This window comes from Acipenser ruthenus, chromosome 7 (assembly GCF_902713425.1).
Source record: "Acipenser ruthenus chromosome 7, fAciRut3.2 maternal haplotype, whole genome shotgun sequence".
NCBI classification, from domain to species: domain Eukaryota; kingdom Metazoa; phylum Chordata; class Actinopteri; order Acipenseriformes; family Acipenseridae; genus Acipenser; species Acipenser ruthenus.
Window position 1 is genome coordinate 889,861 of NC_081195.1, and position 20,212 is coordinate 910,072.

The 20,212-nt window shown below is 38.5% G+C and overlaps 1 protein-coding gene across 6 annotated transcripts in view; it reads right to left on the reverse strand.

Moving 5' to 3' along the window:
- atrnl1a (attractin-like 1a) overlaps positions 1-20,212 on the reverse strand; it is a 200,490-nt gene that overhangs the window by 120,814 nt on the left and 59,464 nt on the right. For all 6 annotated transcript variants that reach the window (XM_034026182.3, XM_034026181.3, XM_059026008.1 and 3 more), the window contains exons 17-19: positions 19,754-19,942; positions 7,722-7,940; positions 6,401-6,538 (exon numbers count right to left, since the gene is read on the reverse strand). In XM_034026182.3, coding sequence (XP_033882073.3) covers positions 6,401-6,538; positions 7,722-7,940; positions 19,754-19,942 — 546 coding nt within the window. The remainder of the gene's footprint in view (positions 1-6,400; positions 6,539-7,721; positions 7,941-19,753; positions 19,943-20,212) is intronic.

Genomic DNA, 20,212 nt, shown 5'->3' on the forward strand with positions numbered 1-20,212 from the left:
TGAATCCTTAGGAAGAGTGTGAAGGTGATAAAGGGATTTGATATAAATCAAGCTGGCGATTTCCTCTTTTCCACCATGCCTTTCCATTGAGCTGCACACCTTCTCATCAATTCAGTGGCCCTGCTTTTATACACTGCTGAATGAGCACCCAGTGCAGGCTGCCTAAGCAGTAACTGATTGGATTTGATGACAGGACAGTACAAGATTGTTTTCTACTACTGGAATCTATTGTTTGCCAAGAGGGGGCATTTATCCAAACTTTTTGTTTTGTTTTCGATACATTGTAAAAATAATTGAATAAGAATCCCTACCAGCAATAATATGTATTTTGCATAAAAAAACAAAAAGCGCAATGCATATTTATCTACAATTATATTACTCCACTTTACAAGTCAGGGCGTATTCCATTTCGATGTGTTTCTCATCAGCCTCACAGAGTTATGAAAACAAGATCCTCAGACACTACCCTCTTTTTTGAAAATCTTTATACTGTAATTGATGTGGAGTGAGCATGCATTCAAAAAAAACAAAGTCCTGCTTCATTTACTGTTGGTCATGCAACTTCAAAACAAAAATACAATTGCCGATACTTGATGCTTTTTTTTTCTATCAGTATGTGTATGATGCAGTATGAGAGCATGGTTCTGGAATAATCCCAGGGACAGGAAGGTTTAGATAGCGAGCTGCATGCATTCTCACAATGATGAAGGGCTCAACGATAACACAGGAGACACACCGATACGTTGTATAGGGGCATTGTGGTTCATTTGGCTTGCTGCAAGTAATCTGTATGTATACCACTACCTTCTGAGACTGGGATAGAACACTTTGCTGTAATATGCTCAATGTCCAACACGACACTGTACATAGCCCTTAGTTTAAAAGTTCGTGGATTACATTTGTGTATATTATTGTGAACCTGACGAAGACCTGTTGTATCGAAACATGTAGTTCCATTTTGTTTGTTTCCATTGTTTCAGAGGCATCCCAAACAGGAGAATTACCATTAATGCATTACACTACAAAGTTTTCAACGTGTCCCTAAACCTGACCCCCCACCACCAAATAGTTCAAAACAAATTCACAGGCTATCAGGTCAGATCGACTGGCAGCCAAGTACTTTCAGAATGTCAAATAATTGTGACTAACTGCTGATGAATTGTTCATGGATCTGACCTTTTAACATTTCGCGTACGCAGCTCAAGACACTGACCCTGTTAACAATCCTGGGGAGATTTCATTCCCACATCTGCGGGACGCTTTCCATCACCTGTCAGGAAGTGTTACTTCAAACAGAAGGAGAAACGGAGGCCTGCTTGGTTTCGTGTTAACATTCGACTGTGATTCTCAACAGTCTGCTACACCTATGAGACCCTCCAGGCTTCATCTGAAGACTCCTGTGTCTCATTATAACACCCTGTGGTAGATACTGCACAGGTCCTGCATCATGCCTCTCCATCAGCTGGTGCAGCCCAGGAAGACTTCAATAACCGGTGATCCAGTGATAGACTGCACGCTCAAGAGGAACAGATGCCTTTCAGCATCCTGCGTCTCCTTGAATTTGTCGAAACGCAGCAGAGTAGACACCTTGCCCTTTGTAATTAAGCGTGATTGAAAGCTTGTTAAAAGCTACAAATGTTTCATTTGTTAATGAGTTTTCTTTCAAAACAAATACAGAGGTTTAATGTAACTCAAAATAAATAATTTTCTTCACAGGAAATAGGTTGTCACTGATTGGAATGGACTTGGCACCCCCCCTCCCCACACACACCCTGCTGTTGGCATAAATATTCTTCGAGTTCCTGCCAATGGGGGATGTTGCCCATCCCTCAAGATGTCATTTTAAAAAATGACTTTTTAAAAACATTTTAATGAAATTTCCCCAGGAAAATCAATACGTGGTCATACTCTTGAATTAGAAATGCAGGTTTTCTGTTTTCTGATCACAGTATCTTGAGTGGCAATCACAAATCATCTTCTCAAGCTTAAAAAAAAAGCACTTCATAAATTAAATCAATTAACAGTGTATTGATCCTGCTTTCACCATCTGACTGATACATATTATCCACAAACATCCTGGGACTGAGCACATAGACAAATGCACACATTTTTACAAGCAACAATTAAACATGGTGGGATCTCCCAAGATCTGCTCTTTATGAAAACTGCAGAGTACAATTACAAACATTCAATAAATATGCATGAGAAAAGCTTACAGATACTAGAACAGTCCATACATATTACAAGCCTACGTTTTACTTTGTAAATTTCAGTAGAATCCACAAGCTTCTTTGAACATCATTTTTGAGACTCCCAGATAACCGCAGTGGACAATGCATTTGTCTTGATAGCAAGCTCTGGGTGTCCAGGCAGTATAGACCTACAGGGATTCAATGAATGCATTACCCTGGCCAATCAAAAACAGCAAAAAGAATCCTCCCATCAACAGCCATAGGGTATTAAAGAATTACCCAAGAACCCTCAATCTAATTATGTCATAACCTAACTGGAAGAACTTCCATTAGAATACTTGCACTTATTAAGTTTAAACTACAATGATCATTTTTGAACACTTGTATTATTGCAAGTTTTATTAAAAAAAAAAAAAAAAAGTAATATTTCTTTCAAATCATTACCTGTGAATACCAATTTGTAAGGGGGGGTTAAGAAATCCCTGAAAGGTAGCCATAATTGTGAAAAATATGGTTAAATTGTACAGTAGCTGCAGGTCTAACATTCCAGCATGCAGTATTTGAGAAATAAAACAAGTAATCTACCTCAAGAGACTCCGAGATCTGAGCAATGACTGTGCTATAAAGCATCCTTTAAAATCCATGAAGATAACTTGGGAGTCTCTATTTTTAATCACCTGCCTTGTATTAGCCTCAGTACTGGTTTGCTCTTACTGAGCTGGTAAACTTTATTGAGCCTTTTGACAGAGACCCTTTTTCCAGTTAGAACTCCACATACTGTCCCACCCTACTCTTCTGAAGCTGTGGGACGGACAGCAGTGTGAAATACCCCTTCAGGAATGAATAGTCCAGCACAGGGTTGCACGGGGACGGCATCATTGCCGTTTCTCAATTCCAGGTTTTCTGCGAGTCTTAATGAAACGTGACGTATACACAGTATTCATGGGGCTCACACTGCTGCGGACTCTAGTTCTACTGTAAATTAGGCCTTATTACAAGTAAAGAAAACACTTTTAAAAGTGTACATACAAGAAGCAATCAATGGTAAAAATAAAAAAAATAAAACAAATTAGAATAAAATGTTCATAATGGAGGAAGTAATGATCGTTTCGGATGATGTGTGAGAACTGTGCACAACTTATTCAGAAAATTAAATTATTTGTTTTCAAGAAGACCAAATATGTCAGCATGTCACAAAACAATACACACTCATCATTAATCCATGTCAGAGGGTTTATGTAGTACTGCACACTGTAATCTAGTACTGAACACTAACCTGCAAACACGCTCCTCCTCCAGTGAATGCCTTTCTTATTTATTTTTTTATGCTTGGGTATCGTCTAATGGTGTGTCTAGACGTGATGCTTGGCAGCTGTGAATCTGATTCCTTTCTCGGAATGTAAATGTATAGAAATGAAAAGTTAAATCAATCACACAGCTATGAATCAGGTTTAATGACGTATCGACGTGCTGGGAAAGTGGGACGTGGCGAATCATTTCAGCAGCATTCAAACCCCACGATGCCAGCTTCAAACCGTGCTGCTGAACTACTCATATTGTGTTCTTTATTTAGTCAGGCTACTTGACTTTTTTTTTCTATTGTTTACACCTATTAGTCATTTTGGTTCCGTCCCCTATAGGGACTGTGTGTGCAGTGGTACGAGCACGTCTTGTTTATTTAATGGGGCTCACTGCAAGGTTTTAGACACAGAATGGGGAATGTGCACGGATTTAATCAGAACTTACTCAAGTGGCATGTTTTTTCTTTTCTATTCTTATTCTAATTTCATGTAAAAATAAAGAATACTAAATTAATTTTATATATACTGTGTATGTATATATATATATATATATATATATATATATATATATATATATATATATATATATATATATATATATATATATATATATATATATATATATATATATCACACACACACACACACACACACACACACACAGTATATATAGATTCATTTCTTTTAGTATGGGATTCGTAGAGCCTGAGGTTAGGACAATGCATGGTATGGCAGCTCAATTATAATTCCTACTATGAACTGATAAGGTGGTTTCTTCATGGTAGGATGAGGATCTTGTCGAGCATGGAGAAATGCAAACTACACAAGCTAGGCTCTCTAGGTTCACACTGCACACTGGATCCCTGCACGTGGTTAGCGTTGGTGCCATTCTCACTGCTCCTCTGATTACTGTGTAGTTGATTGTTTTACACATATTACAGCACACAATTGTTAGGATATGACATTACTTCTGCAAACAGGTAAGGCCATATCTGATCAATACATCTCCACAATAATAAGCTAATGATTAGAAATAGAAAATCCATGACAGCTTTTGAAATGCCAACAATTGTATACTTCATGTAGCCAGTGCAGCAAACTCTCTCCCATCAGCAACGGCTTTGTCCAGTCTGACATCCTTGTGGCACATTTTATATTTGAGTTGTCAGCTCAAGAGTACCAACCCTATCACTGAACTAGGATGCAACCAACATGCTAATGTTTACAAAGCTCTTCTATTAGGTCTCTCTGGTAATTAAACAACTCCATGTTTAGGTTTTAGACACGATTCCCTGGGCTTTTAAACTAACATCATCAAAAGGAATGTGCCGACAATAGAGACAATAGCTGGTGATGAACTGTTAATCTCGCCTCCATCGAAACAATGGCTCATAAACACACAGAGGGCTGATCAATATATAAATTAAAGAAACACAACACAGTTATTTAGCATGCAGAGAGAGAACATACACAGATTTTACACACACACACACACACACACACACACACACACACACACATTATATATATATATATATATATACACACACACACACATATATATATATATACATACACTGTATATATATATATATATATATATATATATATATATATATATATATTTTAGCTCAAAAGATACATAGATGGATATTTTTTTTTCATGAATTCGCAATGAGCCATCAAGCCACTTTAAAAATACTTCAATTGCTCTTAAATATCTCCAAAATAAACTAATTACTAAAAATATTTTGCAGAAATGTAAGCTTCCAATAGATTTACTTCTACAGCATGGGTTACCAATTAATTCACACATTTTGCACATCCTCATGTTTTTCCCACAACTTGCATTTTTCCTTCAGAACGAAAATTAAGTATATACTGTAGGTAGATCAAAAGGTTTTCATAACCATTATTATTATTATTATTATTATTATTATTATTATTATTATTATTATTATTATTATTAATTACTTAGCATTTTATACACCTGGCAGCACTATTTCAGGTTGTGATGTTTATCTGTAATATATCTTAACCCTTTTATCAATCCTACAATCACCCAGCTTTGGAGTAGAATATGCAATGATACTAAAGATCTATCTGCTGGGCCAACTTTCAGGACAGCCAGTTTGTCACTTAAACGTTCTGCTTCTCTAGAATAAGCCCTGCAAGGCTGCTGGACAGTGAAGAAGTGAAAACCCTGCAAAGTAATTTACACAAGATGTACAATACATAATCTTGCAGAACTAATACATTACTTTGAACCATTATGTCATTTAACATATTTCACAGAGGGTGACACAGTGCTTATTGGTTAGAAAAGATAATACACCCCTGAAGACCTAGAAAGCTACCGTCAATCAAATTCCCGCGATGGTGCTATTGACAGCAGTGGGGAGTTCGGTCAACTTCAGGACATGAGAGAATGAATAAGAATTATTGAATGGTGTATAAAACACAGGATAATGTGCCCCTGTCAACCAGGCAAGGTATTATTCTTACACACCGTACAGTTACATGCACCACTCCATTTATATATGGAAACCTCCGTAATATTAAAAGTGCAAATCTTTTAAGAACAAAAGATAAAATGCAATGTATGCAAAGATTTTGAAAGATGAATTAAAAAGCAAAGAAAGCGAGTACCAAAGCATTACCATAGCATAGGGCTTTGGATCTGGATTTAAAATGAGAGGACCAAGGGAATGGAATTTAAAAGGTCCTGTACATAAACGCTAAACCAAGCTATACACCTGAACACAAATCAAGCGACTAAATGAACTGCTTAACCCTTCCAATGTGTCCCACAGAGTGGTCTGCGAGTTCTGTCGAATACAAAGCATTTGAAGACATTAGAAACAGGCTGATAAAAGCCTACAGGGATACTGAAAGTGTCAAACTCACCCTGGCATTTCCCTCCGTTCGTAGGGTCCCCATAGTATCCAGCCATGCAGGCCTCGCATTGCTTTCCTGTGGTCAGGTTTTTGCACTGTTCACAAATGCTGCTGTTCACACACGTGCTGTGCCCGTTGCACTGGCATGCTGGGAAAGATGACAACATTGGTACAATTAATGGCATTGCATTTTCAATCAATACATAACCAGTTTTCCAAATTAGTCACTAACAAACACCACAGAAGTGCAGAAACCTGATATTCAAAGAACCGCACAGCAGAAGAGGTCTTTGGGTCAGAATTCAGGTGCGTTGGTCAAACCTTTTTTATAAAGCTCGCGCAGTGTAAAATATCTAGAGATATTATTATTTTTAATTAATAACTTAACGCTAAGGCTCACAACTGCACTGCAATACTGCCCATTAAAAAATGAAATGCTTCTCCATTACATAATACTTCAGGGTTGAATTCAAGTTGACTAGAACAATGATTTCATTTATAACAAAACAGGACCCACGTTTACATCGCAATAGAAAACGTTTAGGGTCTCCAGGTTCCTGCAGGTATAATGCCCATGCTACCCAACGCAGAGTATTGGCAGCATACTGCAAACAGATGGATTCTGGCTCTCCACTGTAGTCTACTATATGAAAGCAGGTCCATGGTCTGTAGGAACACATTCACATGTGTAGAAGATCAAAGAGCCGAGTTAATCTATTTTGGTAGTGAACCCAGTGCTGTACACTCAAATCTGAAGCACAGCTTTTCCCCCCCCATTAATTCTATATGAAGATTTGGATCAAAGGACTGGGGAGTTTAGGCAGTGATATATCTTGAACAGGTCCCTCAATAAATATTAGCAATTCCAAGTCTGACATAAAGCCAACAGAAGCATTAGTGATTATTCACAAAGAGCTGAGAGGGAAAAATCACACATTCTTGGCTGAAGTTCAAACCATCAATGTTCAATGAACTGTCAGGAATAAGTTTGAGGTTATTTGTGAAGGAAAGCTGTGAACTTTAATACATATTTTTGTTCTGGCCTGTAATACAAATCCACGATTTACTGTTCAGAGTACATGTAAGATGAAATTCGCTGAAACATCTGAGCCTCTTGGATCAAAGTATATTTAATGAATTGATCTGGGAGGAGAGCGCAAGAACCAAATGTCATTGCTAAAAATAAGAGCAAAGCCTTGTCCCATTTGTTTCTGCTACAAAACCACATTCATTATAACATTGTAAAACTGCGTCTTAGTCTTTCGTCAATGTTACTCAATCCTCTGCAGCAAACAAAACAATTTTCTCACATCAAAGTACACCTTTCTCACCTGGACAGTGAATAAAAGCCCATTCAAAGCTTTTGTCCTTGGGGCACAGGCCCTGATCAAGCACCAGGTCTTGGCTCTGCTTCCCAATCCCCTTCATTGGTCCCCTTGACGAGCCCTCAATGCACTGTCCTTTGCCGGTGTTGCTGGGGTCGTTGCACCATCCGCAGCCTGGCTGCTCCAGACACTGGCTGCAGGTACGGAGTCCTGAGCAGTTTTGAGCTTCAGAAAATAAAAAGGCAGAGTATATTTCAATGTAAATCTGTCTAAAGATATTCAAATCTGTGCTGTTTACTAAAAGAGAACAACTTTCTCAGCTGTTTACACCCCTACAGAACTTATCCACTTTTCTGAATAGCTTGTCGTATGTCTAGGATATTCCCTAGGGATAAGGGTCACTGCACTGCAGTGTACAAGCATAGACTAGGGTAAGCCAGCACTTGATAATACTGAATATACTGTGGAAGAGCTCACAAAGGCCTTCCACAACCTCCTCTGCAATCTAACTGGAAGGCAGAAGACTCTGGACACATACTACTACAAATCAGAGGCTTGTATACGGACTCAGAAGTGTTTAATATGCACAGAAATGTCAGCAGTGCTTGTCGTTAAAAAAATGAATTCTCTGTGTTGGGCGCTTCATCTTCAAACACTCTTATATCTCTCTTGCAATGCTTGAAGGTTTTTTATCAATTCATTTTAAATCAATATATAACAGTTGTTTATTAGAAGGTTTGTGTTATACATTGTGACTTACTTTCTTTTTGCCTAGAAGGCAGGGTGGGTAAAACATATATATATTTCTTTTATTGAGCATCGTGTGTATAGTTTGTTTTTAGTAATTATAGGAAGATGTGATTTTGTATCAGGCTGGAACCAATTCCTCCAGATATTGATCACAGCGATGACTAGGAGCGCTCTCAGCATGTTCACATTGTAAGCAACTTGTTCTTTATCTGCCCGGCCTCATCTCCTCCAGACATGTGTGACAGATTTAGTGTAAAAAAAGAAAGAAAGAAAGGATTTGTGATATTTTCATTGTTCCTTATAAAGATCAATACAGCCACGATGAAAACAAATGTAAATCCAGAATAAAAACAGAAATATGTCTGTGAAGCTCTCCTCGAAATGTAAGCGGTGTAGCTCACAGCACTTCCACAGAGCCTGAAGAACAGGGTCTCCAATCAAAGCCTAATCTCAGGTAGCAGTTTAGTTTCGTACTGCAAGCTGCACTGAGCCGACACTAAGGAAAAGCATCCTTTCAGAAGGGTTGCACACGTTTCTTTGAAACACAGCCAGGAAGATGCAGTATTTCAGAAGCAAGTTAAAGTGATTGTGTACAGGTGTGGCAGTTTAACGGAGCAGAGCGCACCTTCGTTTTGTTTAATATTCCCATTACTTTGAATCATTTCTCTTTAGGCTCGAACATGCAATTTCAACATGACAATTGTTATACTGTATCTAGGTTACATCAAAGTAAGAAACACAGCCAAGCCTGATGGGAATAATTTGAGGCGAGATGATAACTATTTTGGGAGCGTTTTATGGTTTTGGGGGGGGGGGGGGGATGGGGGGCGAAGCTTCATCAGTGCTATTTTTAGTGTTCCCACCTAAACACAGACGAGATCTTCAAACAATGCAGCTCAATTGCGGCCAAAGCATGATGGGGGAAAAAAAACAAACAAAACAAAACCAAAAGTCTGCCAGAGTTTTAAAAAAATGTTTGTACTATAGACCATGCTTGGCAGTATCTGAACAATTAAGCAAGCGCATTTCTGTTTGAAATGAAATGCCTGTGGTGTGAACTGTAAATATACTGGTAGGCTCACTTCTGTGTTCCAACTTTATTTACTATGAAATACTATAAATGCACCAGCCAGTCTACAAAGTTTACTGTAAACTATTTTTACTTAAACATGTATATAAAATTGCCATTAAAAAAGCATTATTTCACTCTTCTGCCATTTCAGATTGGTATTATTATGAAGTAAGTAAAAGAACTACGTTTCTGTGTTTTTTTTCATGCTTTGGCCACAATCGATGTGTTTATCTGTCCTATCATCAGATGTTTTGTTCTCTGAAATCCCTTCACTCTTGCAGTTGTTCCACACCTTGCCAGTATCCAGTGCTGCAGCTGACAGAAGCTTTTCATGATGCGTCTTGATGAACTGAACAGGACTAACATTGCTAAGGAGTTTATTTCATTCAATGACAGGCACAGTCAGTATTATGCTACATTTAAGCAAATCTGTGAAATATTTCACTTAAGTAATATAACCGAAAGAAAAGGGTTTTACCGGAAAACCGAGCTTCACTTCAGGGACCTCCTACATAAAAACATCTTCACTTCAGGGACCTCCTACATAAAAACATCTTCACTTCAGGGACCTCCTACATAAGAAAAACTGATCTTCACTTCAGAAACCTCCTACAAAAACTGATCTTCACTTCAGAAACCTCCTACAAAAACTGATCTTCCCTTCAGAAACCTCCTACAAAAACTGATCTTCACTTCAGACCTCCTACATAAAAAACTAATCTTCACTTCAGGGACCTCCTACAAAAACCTGATCTTCCCTTCAGACCTCCTACATAAAAAAACTGATCTTCACTTCAGGGACCTCCTACAAAAACCTGATCTTCCCTTCAGACCTCCTACATAAAAAAACTGATCTTCACTTCAGAGACCTCCTACATAAAAAAACTGATCTTCACTTCAGAGACCTCCTACATAAAAAAACGATCTTCACTTCAGAGACCTCCTACATAAAAAAACTGATCTTCACTTCAGACCTCCTACATAAAAAAAACGATCTTCACTTCAGAGACCTCCTACATAAAAAAACCTGATCTTCCCTTCAGAGACCTCCTACATAAAAAACCTGATCTTCCCTTCAGACCTCCTACATAAAAAAACTGATCTTCACTTGAGACCTCCTACATAAAAAAACCTGATCTTCACTTCAGAGACCTCCTACATAAAAAAACTGATCTTCACTACATAAAAAACATAAAAAACCTGATCTTCACTTCAGAGACCTCCTACATAAAAAACCTGATCTTCACTTGAAACCTCCTACATAAAAAAACCTGATCTTCACTTCAGACCTCCTACATAAAAAACTGATCTTCCCTTCAGAGACCTCCTACATAAAAAAACTGATCTTCCCTTCAGAGACCTCCTACATAAAAAAAAATGATCTTCACTTCAGAGACCTCCTACATAAAAAAACTGATCTTCACTTCAGAGACCTCCTACATAAAAAAACCCTGATCTTCACTTCAGACCTCCTACATAAAAAACTGATCTTCACTTCAGACCTCCTACATAAAAAAATAAAACCTGATCTTCATTTCAGAGACCTCCTACATAAAAAAACCTGATCTTCACTTCAGAGACCTCCTACATAAAAAACCCTGATCTTCACTTCAGAGACCTCCTACATAAAAAAACGATCTTCACTTCAGAGACCTCCTACATAAAAAAACTGATCTTCACTTCAGACCTCCTACATAAAAAAAACGATCTTCACTTCAGAGACCTCCTACATAAAAAAACCTGATCTTCCCTTCAGAGACCTCCTACATAAAAAAACCTGATCTTCCCTTCAGACCTCCTACATAAAAAAACTGATCTTCACTTGAGACCTCCTACATAAAAAAACCTGATCTTCACTTCAGAGACCTCCTACATAAAAAAAACTGATCTTCACTACATAAAAAACATAAAAAACCTGATCTTCACTTCAGAGACCTCCTACATAAAAAACCTGATCTTCACTTGAAACCTCCTACATAAAAAAACCTGATCTTCACTTTAGACCTCCTACATAAAAAACTGATCTTCCCTTCAGAGACCTCCTACATAAAAAAACTGATCTTCCCTTCAGAGACCTCCTACATAAAAAAACTGATCTTCACTTCAGAGACCTCCTACATAAAAAAACTGATCTTCATTTCAGAGACCTCCTACATAAAAAACCTGATCTTCACTACATAAAAAACATAATCTTCACTTCAGAGACCTCCTACATAAAAAAAACCTGATCTTCACTTGAGAGACCTCCTACATAAAAAACCTGATCTTCCATTCAGAGACCTCCTACATAAAAAAAACCTGATCTTCATTTCAGAGACCTCCTACATAAAAAAACCTGATCTTCACTTGAGAGACCTCCTACATAAAAAACCTGATCTTCACTTGAGACCTCCTACATAAAAAAACTGATCTTCACTTCAGAGACCTCCTACATAAAAAAAAACTGATCTTCACTTGAGACCTCCTACATAAAAAAACCTGACCTTCACTTCAGAGACCTCCTACATAAAAAAACCTGATCTTCATTTCAGAGACCTCCTACATAAAAAAAACCTGATCTTCACTTGAGAGACCTCCTACATAAAAAACCTGATCTTCACTTGAGACCTCCTACATAAAAAAAACCTGATCTTCCCTTCAGAGACCTCCTACATAAAAAACCCTGATCTTCACTTCAGAGACCTCCTACATAAAAAAACCGATCTTCACTACATAAAAAACCTAAAAAACCTGATCTTCACTTCAGAGACCTCCTACATAAAAAAAACCTGACCTTCACTTCAGAGACCTCCTACATAAAAAAACCTGATCTTCATTTCAGAGACCTCCTACATAAAAAAACTGACCTTCCCTTCAGAGACCTCCTACATAAAAAAACTGATCTTCACTTCAGAGACCTCCTACATAAAAAACCTGATCTTCCATTCAGAGACCTCCTACATAAAAAAACCTGATCTTCATTTCAGAGACCTCCTACATAAAAAAACCTGATCTTCACTTGAGAGACCTCCTACATAAAAAACCTGATCTTCACTTGAGACCTCCTACATAAAAAAACTGATCTTCACTTCAGAGACCTCCTACATAAAAAAAAACTGATCTTCACTTGAGACCTCCTACATAAAAAAACCTGACCTTCACTTCAGAGACCTCCTACATAAAAAAACCTGATCTTCATTTCAGAGACCTCCTACATAAAAAAAACCTGATCTTCACTTGAGAGACCTCCTACATAAAAAACCTGATCTTCACTTGAGACCTCCAACATAAAAAAAACCTGATCTTCCCTTCAGAGACCTCCTACATAAAAAACCCTGATCTTCACTTCAGAGACCTCCTACATAAAAAAAACGATCTTCACTACATAAAAAACCTAAAAAACCTGATCTTCACTTCAGAGACCTCCTACATAAAAAAAACCTGACCTTCACTTCAGAGACCTCCTACATAAAAAAACCTGATCTTCATTTCAGAGACCTCCTACATAAAAAAAACCTGATCTTCACTTCAGAGACCTCCTACATAAAAAAACTGATCTTCATTTCAGAGACCTCCTACATAAAAAACCTGATCTTCACTACATAAAAAACCTGATCTTCACTTCAGAGACCTCCTACATAAAAAAAACCTGATCTTCACTTGAGAGACCTCCTACATAAGAAACCTGATCTTCCCTTGAGACCTCCTACATAAAAAACCTGATCTTCCCTTCAGAGACCTCCTACATAAAAAAACCTGATCTTCATTTCAGAGACCTCCTACATAAAAAAACCTGATCTTCACTTGAGAGACCTCCTACATAAAAAAAACCTGATCTTCACTTGAGACCTCCTACATAAAAAAACTGATCTTCCCTTCAGAGACCTCCTACATAAAAAACCCTGATCTTCACTTCAGAGACCTCCTACATAAAAAAACCTGACCTTCACTTCAGAGACCTCCTACATAAAAAAACCTGATCTTCATTTCAGAGACCTCCTACATAAAAAACCTGATCTTCACTTGAGACCTCCTACATAAAAAAACTGATCTTCATTTCAGAGACCTCCTACATAAAAAAACTGATCTTCACTACATAAAAAACATAAAAAACCTGATCTTCACTTCAGAGACCTCCTACATAAAAAAAAACTGATCTTCACTTGAGACCTCCTACATAAAAAAACCTGACCTTCACTTCAGAGACCTCCTACATAAAAAAACCTGATCTTCATTTCAGAGACCTCCTACATAAAAAAAACCTGATCTTCACTTGAGAGACCTCCTACATAAAAAACCTGATCTTCACTTGAGACCTCCTACATAAAAAAAACCTGATCTTCCCTTCAGAGACCTCCTACATAAAAAACCCTGATCTTCACTTCAGAGACCTCCTACATAAAAAAACCGATCTTCACTACATAAAAAACCTAAAAAACCTGATCTTCACTTCAGAGACCTCCTACATAAAAAAAACTGATCTTCACTTGAGACCTCCTACATAAAAAAAACCTGACCTTCACTTCAGAGACCTCCTACATAAAAAAACCTGATCTTCATTTCAGAGACCTCCTACATAAAAAAACTGATCTTCCCTTCAGAGACCTCCTACATAAAAAAACTGATCTTCACTTCAGAGACCTCCTACATAAAAAAACTGATCTTCATTTCAGAGACCTCCTACATAAAAAACCTGATCTTCACTACATAAAAAACCTGATCTTCACTTCAGAGACCTCCTACATAAAAAAAACCTGATCTTCACTTGAGAGACCTCCTACATAAAAAACCTGATCTTCACTTGAGACCTCCTACATAAAAAAACTGATCTTCCATTCAGAGACCTCCTACATAAAAAAAACCTGATCTTCATTTCAGAGACCTCCTACATAAAAAAACCTGATCTTCACTTGAGAGACCTCCTACATAAAAAACCTGATCTTCACTTGAGACCTCCTACATAAAAAAACTGATCTTCCCTTCAGAGACCTCCTACATAAAAAAACTGATCTTCACTACATAAAAAACCTGATCTTCACTTCAGAGACCTCCTACATAAAAAACCCTGATCTTCACTTCAGAGACCTCCTACATAAAAAAACCTGACCTTCACTTCAGAGACCTCCTACATAAAAAAACCTGATCTTCATTTCAGAGACCTCCTACATAAAAAACCTGATCTTCACTTCAGAGACCTCCTACATAAAAAACCTGATCTTCACTTCAGAGACCTCCTACATAAAAAACCTGATCTTCACTTCAGAGACCTCCTACATAAAAAAAACCCTGATCTTCCTTCAGAGACCTCCTACATAAAAAACTGATCTTCACTTCAGAGACCTCCTACATAAAAAAAACAAATATGGTTTGTTTCTATCTACCTCTAATTTTTTTTTTTTTAAATCAAACATGTAAAAGAATAAAAGTGGCTGTCACTTTTTATCAGGAGTTGAGAGCACATTTGTTTATTTGCCATGTATTGGCAAAAGTAAAACAAATAAGTTTTAGTAATTAATAATATCTACTCCACTACATGTTCGTGATGATCACATGTGTTCATAAAGTTTATTCAAAGTAATCAGTCTGCGTCCAGTTGCTTGATTTCTGCGTCCAGTTGCTTGATTTCTACATCTTGTCACTCAAGCTGGAGACTAGCTGCTATTCCTGTTGGGCTTACTGTATTGGCATTGACATTGACAGACAGCATTCAGAGGGTGTGACTAGAACAGAGACTTTCTATCATCAGCCGAATACTGTGTTTACGTATTTTTCAGGTTGAAGGAAATCTCACATCTGTTTTCTAATATATAGATACACCTCTTACATGGCTTAAGAGACTCAGAGTTGGGGGGAGCTGGCATGGCACTCAAACTGTCAGCGGCCTGAATGTAATATACTAGTAGCACAAAGTGCTAGCGTTCCCTGCTTCTGGGTCTGTCTAGCTGACCACTTTTCATTTAAGGATTGATCAACAAAATACTTACAGCCAAAGCCACAGTATAATACCCCAGTTCAAGCTACACACTGAAGCAGTGCTAGAGTGACAGAAGCTTTCAAAGTCATCAGTGTGCAATGACAAGAAATGACAATAACAGGGTTTCCTACAGATCTGCAGCTGAGCTTCTCCACTATTTTAAACAGCAAAGTGGACTTTTGGAAAAGTACATGTTATAAATTGAGATATTCAACCACCTAAATGGCCAAGAGTAAATGGATTTATGTATTTATTAGTCTAAAATTAGGCACCTCTAAATGAAAATGGTCTTCATGGGTTTTAGTAGAGGAATGTCCAGATTCTACCAAGGAGCAATTTAAAACTTGGGACTTCCTTAAATTCCTTGGGACCTGTGTGCTACTATACTCAAAATAACAATGTATTAAACATTACGGGTTGCTGTTGGGTATTTGTTTTTTCTTGTTATGAGTCAACATTCTTTATGTCATGGTTTCCATGGCAACTAAACGGACATCAGTCTTCTCTCTGGAAATGTTTTACTCTGTTTTGCCTATTTTAATAAAAGTTTTTACATGGCTGGTAATTTGACCATCCTGACAAATGTATTGAAACGTGCTCCCTGGCTCCCATCAGGAAAGCTCTCAGTGGCCATGGAAACCATTATACAACAGCTCAGAGCGATCATGCCGTCCAAAACAGAAGCAGTCTATGAATGAAGAACAAAGGAAAGAGCAAGGTAACTGGTGGGAAATGAACTGTAACCATGATTTTAGGAAAAAAAAAAAAAAAACATTACAATGATGTTGTTGTTGTTGTTGTTTTGTTTTTTTACCAGCAGTTTTAAATTGAGGCTTTTGCGAGGACAGAGAAAAAAAAAAAAGAAGACAGACAGACTTCACCTCCCTGTTCACCACAACACTGATATTCACATATAAGAAAACATAAAGAGATGGATTCTGTTCCATTAAAGCACCACCCACTGAACTGATGGCAGCCTGACACTTATTTTGAACACATAGAATATTTACAATGCATTATTAAAGCACTCTGGCCAGGAACTTACAAAAGAAAATTGAGGAAAATCAGAAAATACTGTATATCCGCAACACATGTTTTAAATGAAGTCACAATGTCAGATAACCCTATATCTGTACGATATCCACAGAACTGTGTATTATTATTATTATTATTTATTTCTTAGCAGACACCCTTATCCAGGGCGACTTACAATTGTTACAAGATATCACATTATACATTATACAGATATCACATTATTTTTTTTTGTATGCAGTGAGTCACACTTTCTCTATTTAAAAAAAAATAGCCTTTTCGTAGACCTGTCTTGAATGACAGCTCAATTAAACACCAATTCTTTTGTTGCTTTTTCTAGCAGCTAAAAGATGACTGACATTGAAATACTCCACCACGCTGTTCCGTCTCTGTTGTCATCTCAGTTGATAAAACCTACCCATCAGTTTTCAATTGAAATTCTCACTATTTTATTTATTTCTTAGCAGACGCCCTTATTCAGGGCAACTTACAATTGTTACAAGATATCACATTATTTTTGACATACAATTACCCATGTATACAGTTGTTTTTTTTACTGGAGCAATCTAGGTAAAGTACCTTGCTCAAGGGTACAGCAACAGTGTCCTCCACCTGGGATTGAACCCACAACCCTCCGGTCAAGAATCCAAAGCCCTAACCACTACTCCACACTGCTGCCCTATTTGGTTTGAAGAAAAAAAAATGACAGTGCCAGTTGTCACAAAGAAAAAAGGCTGTACTATCACACCCAAACTCAAAAATGTCTTATATTATGTACATGTGGTACTACATACAAAACGTGAAATATGTGGAGAAATGATATGGACTAGTTTAAATTATTTAGGTCGGGCATACACAGTGTATTTTTACTTTGGCCAACTCCTCAATGACACAGATTCATTCTCATTAATTACAATATGCACAAGAATTTGAGCACAATCAAACTGTGCTGAACGAGACAGTCTTTCATAGGCTGTAAATATTGGAGCCACTGACGTCTTTGGAGTCTTTCAGGATAACTACGTCCCTCTGGAGACTTGTGCATATACCAATATTCTTTTCACAAATGAATCCCAATTTAGAAGTACAAATTAAAACTAGAAATGAAAACAGCAGCCTGCCAGGATCTTCTAAAGGCTTCAGTACATCACTTTTCTACTTGGACATAAAAAGTACAAAGACTCACACCACAAGAGACAAGGTCAGCTGTAAACACAAACTTACTTAAGGAGGACTGAGTTCATGAGGAGAGCAAGGAGCCTTTGTTTGAAGAGACTGTTGTCTCTCTCAAAGACTGCAGGATTCTCTGAATATGTCAGCCCTCTGTTGGAACCAATAATTATTGATCTGTTTGTACCATTATTTAGAAAATTGACTACCTGGGAACAAGATTGAGAGCTTTTACCCTTGGGCTTCTAACCTGGAGACTGGAAAAGAAAACCTAGACTGTGTTTTCAGTCACTGTCATGTTGTACAATATCCTGTGCTGTGCAGTGTGAAACTAGGACAGTCTGTACTGGTGGGGAGCATTCCCAGTCTCTATCCAAAGACACATGTGAAACTAGGACAGTCTGTACTGGCGGGGAGCATTCCCAGTCTCTATCCAAGACACATTTAAAACTAGGACAGTCTGTACTAGAGGGGAGCATTCACAGTCTCTATCCGAGACACATTTAAAACTAGGACAGTCTGTACTAGCGGGGAGCATTCCCAGTCTCTATCCATAGCTTAAGCATTGTGAACAATCACCCTTTAGAGATGTTAGATTTCCTTCCATTGCAAACAGCCTTTCCAAGAGACCCAGCAGTTAAACTTTTATAGCAGTGCTCCAGTACAAGGTAGGCGCTCAACTCTTTGCTAATGGAAAATCTTGTGAGCAAGCTAGCAATATCAGGAACACTCAGGGCATGACGCTCTTGGACGTCAGGACTCTCCTTGTGTAGGTACATCATTCAAATCACTAGCTTACCGGGATTTAAGAATTAAATGGGTAGAGGACACAGAAAGTAATAAAATAGGTAACGCTTTGTAGCATGGAGTAAAGAAAATAAAAAAGCAGCCCCGTCACCTTGAAATATATGTCAAGGTCACTCGTGTGAACACGTGGGTACTGCTGGAAGTCTTGCTCAGATACGTTCCTGGTACAATCGGGGGAACTTCGACCGTTCCAAGAGATACCCTGATGAAAAAGATTTCTGAACTGACATAGCATCCCTTCTATTGGGTGGAGGGGGTAAAAGAGGAAAGAAAGGAAAATAGTAATAAAAAGATTCTTTTTTCACAGATGCAGAATAGCGCAGATTCTGGACTAGCTTATCTAAGGTAACATTAGGTGGTCCAAGATAAAGAGCTAAATACAGTAGGACCTATGAAACCAGCAGTACGCACGCGAGAAAGACAGCTATGAGTTATGGAACGAACAAAAGTAAATGCATGCACTGAACTAATAATACATGCGTCTCAGACTGTGGTTCTTATGTTTCTGTGGATATTAAAAATGTGGGTTTTTAAAGAGAGATTTAATACCAAGGAAATGTCCAAGGACTCGCACAGAATGTCTGGTCTATTGAATTATATGGGAAGGGCTGGCTGAATGTTTGGATTGTTAAAGGCATAGAGGGGCTGGCTTTTAACAGAGGTTCACCAATTCAATTCCAGCCCAGGCCTCTGTGCTGAAAGCAGGCAGGCCCTCGAGGCCAGGGCTCTGTGAGAGAATGTGTACTGTGGTTAACTCTCTCTGTGCTGAAAGCAGGCAGGCCCTCGAGGCCAGGGCTCTGTGAGAGAATGTGTACTGTGGTTAACTCTCTCTGTGCTGAAAGCAGGCACGCCCTAGAGGCCAGGGCTCTGTGAGAGAATGTGTACTGTGGTTAACTCTCTCTGTGCTGAAAGCAGGCAGGCCCTCGAGGCCAGGGCTCTGTGAGAGAATGTGTACTGTGGTTAACTCTCTCTGTGCTGAAAGCGGGCAGGCCCTCGAGGCCAGGGCTCTGTGAGAGAATGTGTACTGTGGTTAACTCTCTCTGTGCTGAAAGCAGGCACGCCCTAGAGGCCAGGGCTCTGTGAGAGAATGTGTGCTGTGGTTAACTCTCTCTGTGCTGAAACAGAGTGCTTTACAACAAGAACATCAATAATAATAAGAAGCAGCAGCAGCAGCTGCTGCATATGGGAAAGAAAGCCCTAGAACAAAGAAGAATCCTGAAATTCACAATGCACATCACTGCTGACTGTACTCACGCAGGCAGTTCCCAGTCTGCCACTCCAGGCACTGTCCGTATGGGAAGGAGATGACGTAGGCGTTGGAGTCCACACACCGCTTGGCGCTGCTGCACCACATGCACTCCATGCCCTGGCTGGTGCAGTTGGAGCAGGCTGTTCTCAGGGAGCATGGCGTCTTGCAGGGCCTGGCATTCTGGTTTGGACTTACTGTGAAAACACACACCAAGCAGGTAACACACCGACTCCCATGCCAGGCATTCAAGACAAGTTTACTATTGAAATATTCAATTACAAACACCCACAAATCATCAACTCCATGGTGCAAGGGACACATTAATCAATCTAACAAAACTCTCGGGTCTACAAGAGTCTGTTTAAGAGCCACACTGTAGGAACAGCTGATGAAAACATACTTGGTAAAGAGTTTTTTTATACTATATAGTACTGGAAAATGCCATACATAAATTCCAATAGAAA